This window comes from Cannabis sativa, chromosome 5 (assembly GCF_029168945.1).
Source record: "Cannabis sativa cultivar Pink pepper isolate KNU-18-1 chromosome 5, ASM2916894v1, whole genome shotgun sequence".
NCBI lineage: Eukaryota > Viridiplantae > Streptophyta > Magnoliopsida > Rosales > Cannabaceae > Cannabis > Cannabis sativa.
Window position 1 is genome coordinate 63,511,399 of NC_083605.1, and position 13,993 is coordinate 63,525,391.

At 35.2% G+C, this 13,993-nt stretch overlaps 1 protein-coding gene across 2 annotated transcripts; it reads left to right on the plus strand.

Moving 5' to 3' along the window:
- Window positions 1–288: 288 nt before the first annotated feature.
- Window positions 289–4,723, plus strand: LOC115716270 (protein trichome birefringence-like 18). Of its 2 annotated transcripts, none has more exons than XM_061115827.1 (4): window positions 289–731; window positions 1,006–1,813; window positions 2,169–2,443; window positions 3,580–4,723. In XM_061115827.1, the coding sequence occupies exons 2-4, from the start codon at window positions 1,108–1,110 to the stop codon at window positions 4,387–4,389; spliced, it is 1,791 nt and encodes a 596-aa protein (XP_060971810.1). In that variant the 5' UTR covers window positions 289–731; window positions 1,006–1,107; the 3' UTR covers window positions 4,390–4,723. The 2 variants fall into 2 exon arrangements, with proteins under 2 accessions (XP_060971810.1, XP_060971809.1); XM_061115826.1 differs by having other exon boundaries at window positions 290–731; window positions 1,001–1,813.
- Window positions 4,724–13,993: the final 9,270 nt, after the last annotated feature.

Sequence of the window (13,993 nt, forward strand, 5' to 3'; positions counted from 1 at the left end):
ATAAATATTCTCGAAAGTTCAGAGAAAAAATTACTAATTCTTTAGTTTAATATTTTATGTATTTAAATTTTTATTATAAACTTTATTTTTTTATTAAGAGATTTCTCGCCCCTTTTCCGTTCCTATTAGAGAATTCTCTACCCATTTTCGATGAAAAATGAATTCTTAACGGAAATGGGAACCGGAGAACACTCCCTACCAATTTTCTGTCCCTTGTACATCCCTACCCTTCACCCTTGTACGGTGCTGAAGCAAGGGTATTAGAGTAATTTCTGGTTTCACATGAAAGCTAGATTCATTCATAAAATCGGGAGTGAAGCACATAACTTTGCCGCAAATCATTCTTGCATAATAGATTTGATACGTTTCGTTTTGTCTTCGAAAAATTTAAAATTTCGTTTTATTTATCCTTTATTTATTTGTATATAATAATTTTAGTAGTTTACATTGATTGCAACTATTTTATTTTCTTTAATTAATGCTTTTCATTTTTAAATGAAGTTCCTTTGATCCGAGATCTTCACGGAATTCCGTAACTGGTTTTCAAGAAACACATAATACTCTTATCTCTCGATTATTCCTTCGAAAATTCTTAATTTTGATTCTTTTCTCCCTGCTGTAATTTTCTCGATAAACAAACGGAAAAAGAAATAAGAAGAAGAAGCCAAAAAAGAGATACGCGTAAAGAATAGTTGGTTTCAAAGTTTCGGTTTCGTTCCTCTTTCATAAAGGTACATTTCATGATTACATTTGTTTTTTTTCGTAATTGTATCGAATTTATTGATGCTTTATCTCTTAATGACTTGGTATTTTTTAATGTTTAAGTCGAATCACTTATATGATTATTTGTTCATTTACTTCCGATGCATTTATTGATTTTTTTTTTTTTTGATTTTTAATGTTGGACATTTCTTGATGAAAATTTTGTTTTCGATGCATGTAAATATTAATGAAGTTCTTAATCTGAACAAATATGAACTTTTTCTTATTGTAAATCCAGGACAGGCATAAGCGGTGGAGCTAACAATAAAGTTTTTGGTAGGTCATTTAGTTTTGACGGTTTCATGTTTGAAACTGGATTATAAGACTTTCTAATTTTGGAAAGCAATGACTTGGACCTCGTCCAAGGGTTATTTAGCAGCCAATGCATATCCGAGGACCCTTTCTCGGATTGCAATTTTAGTGGGATTATTGGCTTTGTTTTTAGTCCTGGGTTCCTGGGTTTTGTTGTCAAACCCAGTTGGTTCCCAGGTTTCTGGATCTTTGTACAGTATTGATAGTTCGGAGAAGTTAGATTCACCAGTCTCTACAGACAATCAAACCACCAGATCTCCTAGTGAATACAATGTTGCTAAGAATGTCTCATCCGAGTCATATGTACAAGGTTCCAATGGTGACTTGAAAACCAAGGATGTGAAAGATCAAGTCACATTACCTGAACTATTTGACAAGAGTTTCTCAAACGAGACCAGTTCACAAGTGCCCTTAACTTCAAAGGATGCGCCTACTACCCTTTCTGATGTTGAGAAGATAAAAGAAATATCAACAGCTGTTCCTGTGCCGTCTTCTGTTTCAACACACGACGATGGGGTTAAGGATGTTACTCCTCCTTTGTTAAATGTTAGTGATAATGATCTAAGTGGCATTTCTATTTCTAAGGCATTTGTGAATAAATCCAACATTTTAGATTTGGGAACCAACGAGAGCAGAGCAGCTTCTTCTGGTTCCAGTTCAGCTGATTCAGAAGCTGTTCCAACTTTCTCTCACGATTCTAAGCTTCCCAATCCCAACAATGCAAGCAGGACTGATTCTGGTATTCTTTGACCCTTTTTTTTTTTCTTAGTTTTGAAATAAATCCTTTAACCTCTTTGATTTTCTTTGATCAAATGAAGGCTTCCCTAGTTTATATATTTCATTTGCAATTGCATTGACTAGTATTCAGTTATGTACGTACCAAGTTATAGATTCATTAAGTTTCCTTTTTTGCTAGTGTGACTTGATGTTTCTATCCATAATTTATGCATTTGTCTTGTTTGCATAAGGGGAATTCAAGGGAAAAATACAAAAATGAACTTTTTTCTTTCTCAACAACAGGGAATTGCATTTGAGGTACGGACTATCTTCTTTTCTCTAATGAGTTCGCTTGGTTTTTGGTGGCCCTTATATAGGTTGCGATCTGTACCAGGGAAATTGGATCTATGATTCACTGGGACCATTATATACAAACAATACCTGCCCTGTCCTGACACAGATGCAGAATTGCCAGGGAAATGGGAGGCCTGACAAGGACTATGAGAATTGGCGCTGGAAGCCTTCTCAATGTGACCTCCCTCGTTTTGATGCCCGAAAGTTTTTGAACTTGATGAGAGGGAAGACAATTGCTTTTATTGGTGATTCGGTTGCTCGTAATCAGATGGAATCATTGCTGTGTATTCTCTGGCAGGTAATTATCAGCTTATGTTGTATTCAACTATCACCCACTTATCCAAAATAATAATAATAATAATAATAAATAATAACTGATGTCACCCAAAAGAAGAAAGATCTGTTCAAATGTACTGTTTCAATGTGCTCAAAATTGCTTACCGAATCCAAATTTATTACTTCTATAATCTTATTCAAAATTTAAATTTTCCAGTTTGAATTCTTTCATTTACTTGTATATCATCTCTAACATGTGGCAAAATTGATTTGGTTTCTTAATCACCTATTATTGCTGTACTGTCTGTGTTTTATTAATGCATTCTCATTCCAATTCTGTAAGGGACTGGTCTTTTTAAGGAATGCAGGATGCATGTGTTTTGCTCACTTTGATTTTATCCCAAGTTCAATCAATGGATACTTTTGTAGATGCAAAGAATTGGTTCTAGTTTGGATTTGCATTTTTCTTTAAGAGCTTTTATACAAAGGACACAGTACCTTAAGAAGTTAAGCTTGATAATAATTATGAATCAAATTTGAAAATTGTTATGGGAGACTATCTAATTCTTTTGGGGTGGGTTTCGTATAGCTTGGACTGACTTAATGACAGAACTTCATTACTAAATAGTTTGGGAATAGAAGTTTTGGCTGGTTTTCTTTTCGACATGACTTTATTGTTGAAGGCTACCAGTAATACTTTTCTCATTTCATGTGGAACCTACTCTGTTGGTATTATTGTAGTTGAGTTGAGGTCATGCATGATTCTCTTATAGTGTTCTTTATGTGCTGAATTCCCTGGCAAAACCTTGTCACCACAAGTTACTCTCTAGGAGCAGTGCCTTTACCTTTTGATGAATTCTTAATCCTTATTGCGGACTAAGATATCCATGCTTTTTATTGAAATTATAATTTTGTGTAAACAAACTGATGCTTCAAGTATTATATCAAATTTTGACAAGACCAGTCTGTGTGAGGCTAATTTGCTAACTAGCATGTGTATCACAATTGCATTGGCTTGTTAAGTTGTTTCTTTGCCTAATGTTACATTGTTTCTTCCTTTGATTTGTATGTAACTTCCAATCTACACACTTCTGATACTGGATAAATTGGTATTAATTATTAATATTTTTGTTTATCTTCTTAATATTAATTTTTCAGGAGGAAGCTCCAAAAAACCGGGGGAATCGAAAAATGCAGCGATATTATTTCAAGTCAACATCAGTAATGGTTGTCCGGATTTGGTCCTCATGGCTTGTAAAGCAAACATCTCAACCAGTTGATTTTGCTCCAGAAAGTGTTGTGAAGCTCCACCTTGATGCTCCTGACGAGAACCTAATGGAACATATTCCAAACTTTGATGTGGTTATACTTTCTTCCGGCCATTGGTTTGCCAAGCAGTCTGTATATCTTATTAACAATGAGATTGTGGGAGGACAGTTGTGGTGGCCGGACAAGTCTCGGCGTATGAAGATCAACAACATTGAAGCATTTGGAATTTCTATGGAGACAATACTCACGGCTTTTGGTACTCATCCAAATTACACAGGACTCACTATTGTGCGTTCCTTTTCCCCAGACCATTACGAGGGTGGGGCTTGGAATACAGGTGGATCATGCACGGGGAAAACAAAGCCGCTTGCAGCTGGTGAAGTTGTAGAAAATGGCTTTACAAACATAATGCATGAAAAGCAGGTAAGTGGATTCAACCGTGCAGTTAAGAAGATTACAAACAAATCAAAGATGAGTTTGATGGACATCACCAGAGTGTTTGAGTACCGCCACGATGGACATCCAGGCCCATACCGAAACACAGATCCAAATAAGCTCACAAAACGTGGTCCTGATGGAAAGCCTCCGCCACAGGATTGCTTACACTGGTGCATGCCTGGTCCAGTCGATACCTGGAATGAATTTGTGCTTGAGCTCATAAGGAGAGACCAAGAGAACAACACCAGCCTTCAATCGTGAGACACTTTTAGCATTCATTAAAGTACTCTGATCTAATTTGAAGGTACCTTTGCGTTTTTACTAGATTTAATTCAACATAAATTCAGGAAGGAAAAAGCCTAGTCAAGTATATTTTTTTGCCTTGTGATATTCTTATAGCTTTATAGAGAGATTATTTACTCACTCGTAATAGATGGGAGGGTTAGTTCCAAGTTCCAACTCTTGTACTGTAATTTGTAAGTTACCCAGATCATTATGTACCTAGATAGACCGAGTATTCTTTTTTCCACTGTTACACGTTTCCATTATAAATAAGATATGTTCTGAGTTTCGGCAGATGCTCCATTCATCAAAAGGGTTTGTTATTTATATATTTTACTGATCTTTTATGCCTACAATCTTTATGTTTTTGGGCTAGTTTGGTATGACTGTTGCTAATGCAACAATTAGTTTTATTAGTTGCAGTTGCGGGGCTGAAGATAAAATTGTTGCGGGTAAAGGCCATCGCCAAGTCCAACCACAATATTATTTATTATTATTTTTTTTTCAAAAAAATTATTTATTATTATTTTACAGTAACACAAACAATAACACTGAAAAATTTTATTTATTATAATTTTACTCCACTACTTTTTTAAAATATATTTAAATTTAGAGAAGTATTAATGGAACTCTCTTTTGCACTCTCTATGTGATGACAAATGTCATATTTTTAGTAAGAGTTAGTTTTACTTAATAATTAGTTATAATATTCTAATGTTATTACAATTGTGCCATTGTTACTTTTTTTTTTTTGAGATAAGAAAACTATTATATTAAAATGAAATCATAATACAATAGTCATTAGAGGAGGTGGGAATTTCTCCAACCAAACACATTCTTTGTCCACCGAGAGAGCATACTTTGCTAAAGCATGAGCAAAGGTATTAGCAGATTGAAATACATGCGAGATCTGCATTCCAGGGAAATTGGACATGAGAATAGAAATGTCATGTAAGACACTTTGAAAATCAGAAACATTAAAATTCTTAGAATGCAATCCTTTGACCACTAATAGAGAATCCGTCTCAATGTAGTGTATAGGTATGTTCATTTCTTGTAGCCATTGCAAACTAAACCTGAGAGCCAATGCTTCCATTACTTTAGGCTTGAAACAACTAGGATATGGCCTTGACATTGCAGCCACCACTTGACCATTAGAGTCCCGTAAGATTGCTCCAAAACCTGAAATACGATTCACAGCATCCACAGCTGCATCCGTATTCAGTTTCAGTCGACCAGAAGGGGGATTGAGCCACCTAGGTGTGACAGTAGGTACTGTGTTATTGAGAACCTCGTGACTGAGATTGCTTGGAGGAGCTTTACGAGCAGCTTGGTACTCTCCTAAATATGTAAGGGCAGAAAAAAGGAGAACTTCATGCGGCTTAGCCTTGGTTCCATGGTTTTCTTTATTCCTTTCAGTCCATATACACCATAGAAGACAGGCAAATTGTTCCAGATCGTGTTGCGACCATGTCTCTGAAGCTTTAAAGAATAGATCCTTGAAATTAGAAGATTCAGCAAGCAATCTATCCATAGAAAAAGAGGATCCTCTCCATACTTTCTTAGCTCTTTTACAAAGGAAAAGAGCATGACAAATGGTTTCATTGTTATCACGGCAGAGAGGACATGTTGAAGAACCTGCAATATGGCGCTTCTGCAAGATCGCAGCCACTGGAAGACATTCACGGATAGCTTTCCATAAGAAAATTCTTACCTTAGAAGGGAGGTTGAGCTTCCAAAATTGTTTCCATAAATGGGTAGCGTGAGAGGAACCAGAAGGAGTTTCTTGATTTGCAATGTCTGAAGCCAATTTATACCCTGTTTTGACAGAATAAATCCCTGTTGATTCGTGATGCCAAATGATCTTATCATCGTGAGGAAAAAAGGTCAAAGGAATATCAAGAATCTTCTCAATATCAATATCCAGAAAAAAGACTTGAGAGCTAGTATATGCCATTGTTGATCGTTGTTGATAAGCTCACTGACTGTTAAATTGAAATCTATCCCTTTAAAAAGCAATGGCTGGAAGGTTGTATGGCTAGGCAGCCACAGATCAGTAGCACACTTGATCTGCAAACCATTACCAACTTTCCATCTAAGACCATGTTGAAGAAGCTCTTTACCCCATACTATTCCCCTCCATGTCATAGAAGGATAAGACCCAAATTCCCGCATCTAGGAAAGATCCACTTTTGAAGTATCGATGCTTCAATAATCGGCTAAGGAGTGAGGAAGGATTATCTAAGATGCGCCATGCTTGTTTCGCAAGCAGAGCTTGATTATAGTGCACAAAGCTTTTAAAACCCATGCCACCTTCACCCTTGGATTTGCAAAGAGCATTCCATGTTTTCCAATGAATTCTCGATCCAGAAGCATTTGAACCCCACCAAAATTTATTCATCATCTTCTCTATTTGGTCAATTAATTTTTTGGAGAGCCGAAAACAACTCATGGCATATGTAGGAATGGACTGAGCAATTGCTTTGAGTAGAACTTCTTTTCCTCCTATTGAGAATAATTTTTCTTGCCAAGTAGAAAGAAGCTTCCACAACTTATCTTTAATTTCACCAAAGAGTAAGCTTTTGTCTTGACCCAAATAAGATGGTAAGCCTAAGTACCTTTCATGACATGGCTGAGTTTGCATATTCAGTTGTTGCTGGAATAAATCTTTAGTCGATTCCCTTGTGTTAGGAGAGAAAGAGAGGACTGATTTCTCTGTGTTTAATCGCTGTCCCGAAGCTTGGCAGTATGTGTTAATCGAATTTTGAATTGCTCTTGCTGAGGTGCTATTAGGCCGACAGAGAATGAGGCTATCATCTTCAAAAAATAAGTGTGAGACTGATGGACCATTGCGTGAAAGCTGGAAGCCATGTAAAGAACCATTGTGCTCTTCATTTTGTAGTAATCTTGAGAACCCTTCAACACAAATAATGAAGAGATATGGAGATAATGGATCTCCTTGTCGTAGTCCTCGTTGTGGTACAATATTTCCTTGGACAGATCCATTAAGTTGAAATGAGTATGAAATTGTGGAGATGCACCTGATTATAAGATTGACCAGCAGAGGAGAAAACCCCATAGTGAGCATCATACTTTGAATAAAGTGCCATTCCATTCTATCAAAAGCTTTACTCATATCAAGCTTAATTGCAGCAAATCCTTGCTTGCCTCTCTTAAGGTGTTTGAGAGAGTGAATGAGTTCAAAAGCAACAAGTATAATATCCGTAATTAACCGAGATGGCAAAAAAGCACTTTGAGATTCAGATATGACTGAGTTGAGGTGAGGCTTCATTCTTAGAACAATGGTTTTAGACACAAGCTTTTATAACACATTGCACAAGCTAATAGGCCGAAGATGAGACATGTTCAGCGGCTTCTTTACTTTGGGGATTAAGGTGATGAGTGTAGTGTTGAAAGAGGAAGGATCACCACCGTCATTGAGAACTTTCAGCACTGTTTTGGTAAAACTTTCACCGACGATGTGCCAATAATTAGTATAGAACATGACTGACATGCCATCCAAACCCGGGCTGCCATCTTTGCTCATAGATTTCAGAGCGAGAAAGACTTCTTCAGCAGTGTAAGGCACGGAGAGAGCTTCATTAATTTCATCAGAATTAAGGCAGGGAACTGTTGCAAGAACAGATTATGTTGCAGCTGTATTAACTCCTTCACTGGAATAAATGTTGCAGACATACTCCTGAATAATATTAGCAATGCCTGGTTGAGAAGAATGCACAATTCCATTTGAATCGGTCAGCTTAGTTATCTTGTTAACAACTTTTCTTGAACTCGTTTTTTGATGAAAATACTTGGTGTTAGAATCACCAGATTTTAGCCATGAAGAACGAGAGCGTTGGTGTCAATAATCCTCTTCTTGTGCTAAGAGTTCGTCTAAGATTTTCTCACTTTCAAGGAGCTGGGAAAAATGATCTTGGTCTGTATTATTCGAGTTTTGAAGTGCTTCAACTTTTTCATGAGATAGCTTAATCTTCTTAGGTAAATCTCCAAATTTACTTCGATGCCAAGATTGTAAATGGATGGCATAAGTAGAGATGTTGTCTAGAGTTTGAGCAGTAGGATCACTTGCTACCGTACTATTCAGTACTTGTCAATGAGTTGTAAACAATCTTCTTCCTTCATCCACAATTTCTCGAACCTAAAACGTGATTTAAATGGACTGACTTGCTGTTGGTGGGATTGAGAAATTTTTGCCATCAAGACTCTATGATCAGAGGCATAGAAATCCAAATGTTTTAGAACTGGGATTGTCATAACTTCAGTCCATTTGCCATTAATGAAACCATAATCAAGGCGTTCTTTAACATTTGCACCTCTCGAATTATTATTATGACACGTGAATCTCTCCCCTTCGAACTCTGATTCTGTAAGGTGACAATGATCAATGGTTTCTCGAAAAGCATCAATTTGAGATTCATTACGAATTGCACCACCAAGTTTGTCATCATGGGAGATAATTTCATTGAAATCTCCCATTACAAGCCAATGCATAAGTGGAGTTGAATCTTTTAATTTTTTCAAAAGTTCCCAAGTGAAAGCTCTTTGTGATACATTTGGAGCGCCATAGAATCCAGAGAAATGCCAATTGAAACCATCAGCAACAGAGATATAGCAGTCAATGAAGTTTATTCCATAATTAATAATGGATACATCAACATCAGCTTTCCAAAGAAACAACAGACCACCCCCTAAACCCACCTGAGGCACTTCAATGCCATTTCGAAAGTGAAAAGCATTTTTGAATCTAGAAATAGAACCTATACTTAATTTAGTTTCCATAATAAACATTACATCTGGTTTTTTTTGTGAAATGAGCAAATGAAGTTGACGGAACGCTCTCAGGTTGCTTAAGCCCCGAGCATTCCAACTGAGCAGAATCATGGTGATTGGCGAGGCTGAGTAACAGCCTTCGTCACAGAGTCTCCTTCATTTTCCTCTACCAGTGAGTTGTTTGAAGAAACAGAGTTAGAGTCAAGGTTTGGAGACGATACAGTGATGTTGGTAACATCAGTAAAGGGGGCATTTCTTGTGCGACAACGCTTGAGCACTTGGCGGACATTGCCACTTGAAGAAACAAACTGTCTTTTGGAGAAAAGAGATGCCATTCTATTTTCTCGCAAAGAGGTGCAACTTCAGTTTGGTGGATTATTCTTGCTGAGGAGGGATCTGGAGCCCCGAGCATTCCAACTGAGCAGAATCATGGTGATTGGCGAGGCTGAGTAACAGCCTTCGCCGAAGAGTCTCCTTCATTTTCCTCTACCAGTGAGTTGTTTGAAGAAACAGAGTTAGAGTCAAGGTTAAAAGATGATACAGTGATGTTGGTAACATTAGTAAAGGGGGCATTTCTTGTGTGACAACGCTTGAGCACTTGGCGGACATTGCCACTTGAAGAAACAAACTGTCTTTCGGAGAAAAGAGATGCCATTCTATTTTCTGCAGTAGGTGCAACTTCAGTTTGGTGGATTATTCTTGCTGAGGAGGGATCTAGAACTGCAGTGGTTGTTGAAGAAGCAAATGTGTTTGAAGCAGAAGGTATTGGCATAGTCATCATTGTGGAGCCAGATAAGTGATGATCACTTAAATGGAAGTAGGCTGGAGGGGTAGCACTAGATAAAACCACCATCTGAGGGTGAGTTATAGTAGCCTTGGATGAGATTTTTGTGGGAGTAAGGTCAGTTGCTGTACTAGAGAAACGTTTAACACCAGATGATTCAGGCATAGAATTCATTTGTGAACACTGTGGCAGAGGAACCTTCTTCACAGAGGACGAACTAGGAGTAGATGTTGTGATACATTTCTCAGTTATAAGTGAAGCATTGTGTGAATTCCCAGCAGTAGGAATATTGTTTAGGCCACAAGAGAGTTCTACAAAAGAGGGAGTTAAAGAAGAGTACTCTGAATCTGTCGACTTTGGTAACATGACTGCTTTTCCTTTTTCACGATCCGTAACATTAGAAGGGAGTGCAGGAGGCTGCCTTGAGTGCTTGATGATATGAGTTATTGTGTTTCTAACAAGACGAGTAACAAAAGGCCAAGGACCTGCCTTTGAGAAGTCTTGCCGATAACGATCATAAGGTGATTTGGGTAGAGAAGAACCTTCCATCCAAGGTCCATAAGGAAGATCGGGTTCTTTACCGTCATCCATTTTCTCCAAGTACACTTGACATTTGTCAAAAACATGACCAATTATACCACACTCATAACAGAAATCAGGTAATCGTTCATAACGGAACTCTAGCCATAGTTCATCTTTGATCCAAGGAAATGCTACCATTTGACCATGAAGAAGCGGTTTTGAGACATCGACCCCAACTCGAATCCTTAAGAATGGGCCCCATCCCTCATTAAGTGAATCCTCATAAACATCAATATAATTACCAATCAATCCACCAATATTCTGAGCAAGATTTTCCGATTTACTTAGAAAAGGTAATCGGTAAACCTGAACCCAAAAGGGAGTAATAGTGAAAGACTCTAAAGATGCATTTTGTAGAACACTTGGAAGGCAAAGAACCAGGTGTTGGTTCTGAAAATGCCAGGGCTCTTTGGAGAGGACCCTGAGAAGATCGCCTTGGCAGCCAAAAGTAACCATATAAACATCAAAATCATAAGTAGAAGTTTCCACGGGAAATCTTCCTGTCCAATTCCTGGTGACAAAGTTGAAAAATTGCTTCGGGTTATGGCCCCTTTTGGAGTAAATTTTGCAAAAGACTCTGTTACATTGGGTTCGAGGAAGTGGAGCAGAGATGTTGGAAAAGTTGACGACTTCTCTTTCCTTATCAGTGAGCGCTTGAGAGATATCATTATGGAAAGAATCCATTGGTTTCAGGTAGAGTGGAACAGGGAAGGATTTGAGAAATGGATATCACTGGAAATACAAAGTAGATGAATCTGAATTCATGGATAGGGGACGATTTGAAGAGAAAAGTGCAGAAAAAACTGAATAAAAAAAGTTAAAAAATAAAAACTACCACAACTGCCACAGAGCAAACATTAAGGACAGACAATGCTCATTCATCCTCCTTTCGGTCTCTCCATCTTCGTTATTCTCCATTTGGGATAAAGTTTGGTCGCCATTGCTACTTCTATTATAATTATTCTACTAATTTTTTGTTTATAAAAGAATTAACCACATTAAAAATAAAAATAATAAAATATATATACATATATTTTAAAATAAAACAAAGTAACAATTAATATTTATATAAAAATTGTAAGGTTTTTTTTTTCTTTAAGAATTTATGCAGAATAAAAATTAATACAACTTAAATCTTTTTTTTCTTTCTGAAAAAGTAATATTTTTTATGATTATTATAATTATATTATTTATCAATATAAATACACCAATAAAACCATCTAATATATTTATATATGTAATTAAATATTTTTATTTATTTTCTTTGTGGTATTTACATGTATTTTCTTTTCATATAAAGTATTGCATATATATATATATACTAGTTGAATATACACATACCATATGGTGTACTCATCCTAATATTAATATTTTCTTATTATAATTTGATATACAGTAAAATAGGTATGTATATAAGATAAATAATAGTTCAAACATTTATCTATATATTCTACAGTAAAAAGTATAGCAAATTAAAAAAGAAATTGAGCTACTATAATACTTTTTTTTTTTTTTTCTATCATTAACCTTTTTTTTTCTAAAAAAAAATACATCGTTGACTTAGTATATTAATTTATTGAACCTCATTTTATGCTATATTAAATAAACAAAAAAATTAAAAAAATACTGTATTAGAAGTAGAGTGAATTTTCACTTGTATAAGATAAATAAAAAGCAACTTAAAAACAGAGTGATCAATTCGAAAAAAAAAAACTAGTACTGTATAATATACCTGTTGCTAGGTCATACACAAATGAAAGAAGATTGTAAATATACCTGTTACAAATTATTTACTTGATCAAGGGAGCCATGAGTTAAAATCAGATCATTGGATCTGTCAACAAGTTAACCATGGCTATTTGCAATCAAGCAATAATAGGTTTTAAAAAATTTACAAACAAGCTAAAACACATACTCCTGTAACAAGGTTAGCTGGACAGTTGGATGTAGGATTTATTTAATTTTAAATAAATAATTTTGAAAAATTAATAAAAAAAAATTATTTTCGAAAATAATTTAAAAATTTTGAAATTAATAAAAAAAATATTTAAAATTAAACCTACAATTTTAAAAAATTAGGTTTCAACCAACCTAAATATCATTTCAAAATTTGCTAACTACTTTTAAAAATTTAATGTTATTTTATAAATAAAAATTAAATAAAAAATTAAAAAAGATAAATAAATATCTTTTTCAGATTTTAAATGTAATTTAAATAAATAAAATAACAAAATTTAAAAGTTAGCAAAATATCTTACATCTATTTAAAATTACATGATTATAGTTATCTTATTTTAAATTTAAATAAGGTGAAATTATTTTAAAAAAAATTAATTTAAAAAATTTAATATCTGACCTTAAATTTAAAAATAAGATAAGATATAATCAAATTTAAAAATAAGATAGATAATTAAGCAAAAAAGATAGATATTTACTATTTTTCAAATTCAAATTACACTAATATCATGAATTAAATTTAAAAAATATTAATTAAATTAATTATGATAATTAGAATTGAATTAGAAATAGTAAATGTATAAATACAGAACTACACAAAAAATCGGAACTTAAATCCATGAAATAGCATGAAAAAACGAAGAAAAACGAAAAAAATGAGAGCTGTACGGATGGTATGCTGTGCATACCCGTCCGTGCGCGCATGAGGGATGCTTGGGCGAGGGGACACGGCGCAGGGAGGAATTTGCCTAATTTCCGCGAGCGTGTCCCTGTTGCTCAATCCCAAAATTTTTTCAAAACTTCAAAAAATCGTAACTAATTCAAATTAAATCGAAATTGAGTTCTGTAAAAAAGTAACTTGCTTAATTTTTTTCATACTATCCAATAAAAATAATTCCAGAAACAGATATTCAATTATTTTTCACGAAAATTCACAAACATCAATCAATCATCATATAACACTCAATAGAACATGATACCATCCAAAACATCAAACAATCGTTTTAAAGTCCAAATTTCTTGCAAGCAAATCAATTACCATGGCTCTGAGGCCAGTTGTTGGAAATTATCTTACCAGGATCTTAGATCTACTCACAAGTATGTTGATTAACACCGTAAATATGAACTTTCTAAAACGGTGAAATAAACACATATAAAGTTTAGGAAACCTTACATTGGGTGCAGCGGAATTAAATGACTCCTTCCGTTCAGATCTCTACCCCTTGTATCCTTTCTGTCGCAGAGTATTATCAAGATCAGAACCTGGATCTCTTTCTTTGATTCTTTGGTGCTGAAACTCCTTCTTGCTGAAAGTCTTTCTTCACGATCTTCCTCACTATGATTGAGGTATCACTTGCTGTGTGTGGGCACTACTCTAATCACTAAGTGTTTCGAAATCTTAAGGAAGAATAGAGAGAGAGAGAGAGAGAGAGAGAGAGAGAGAGAGAGAGAGAGAGAGAGAGAGAGAGA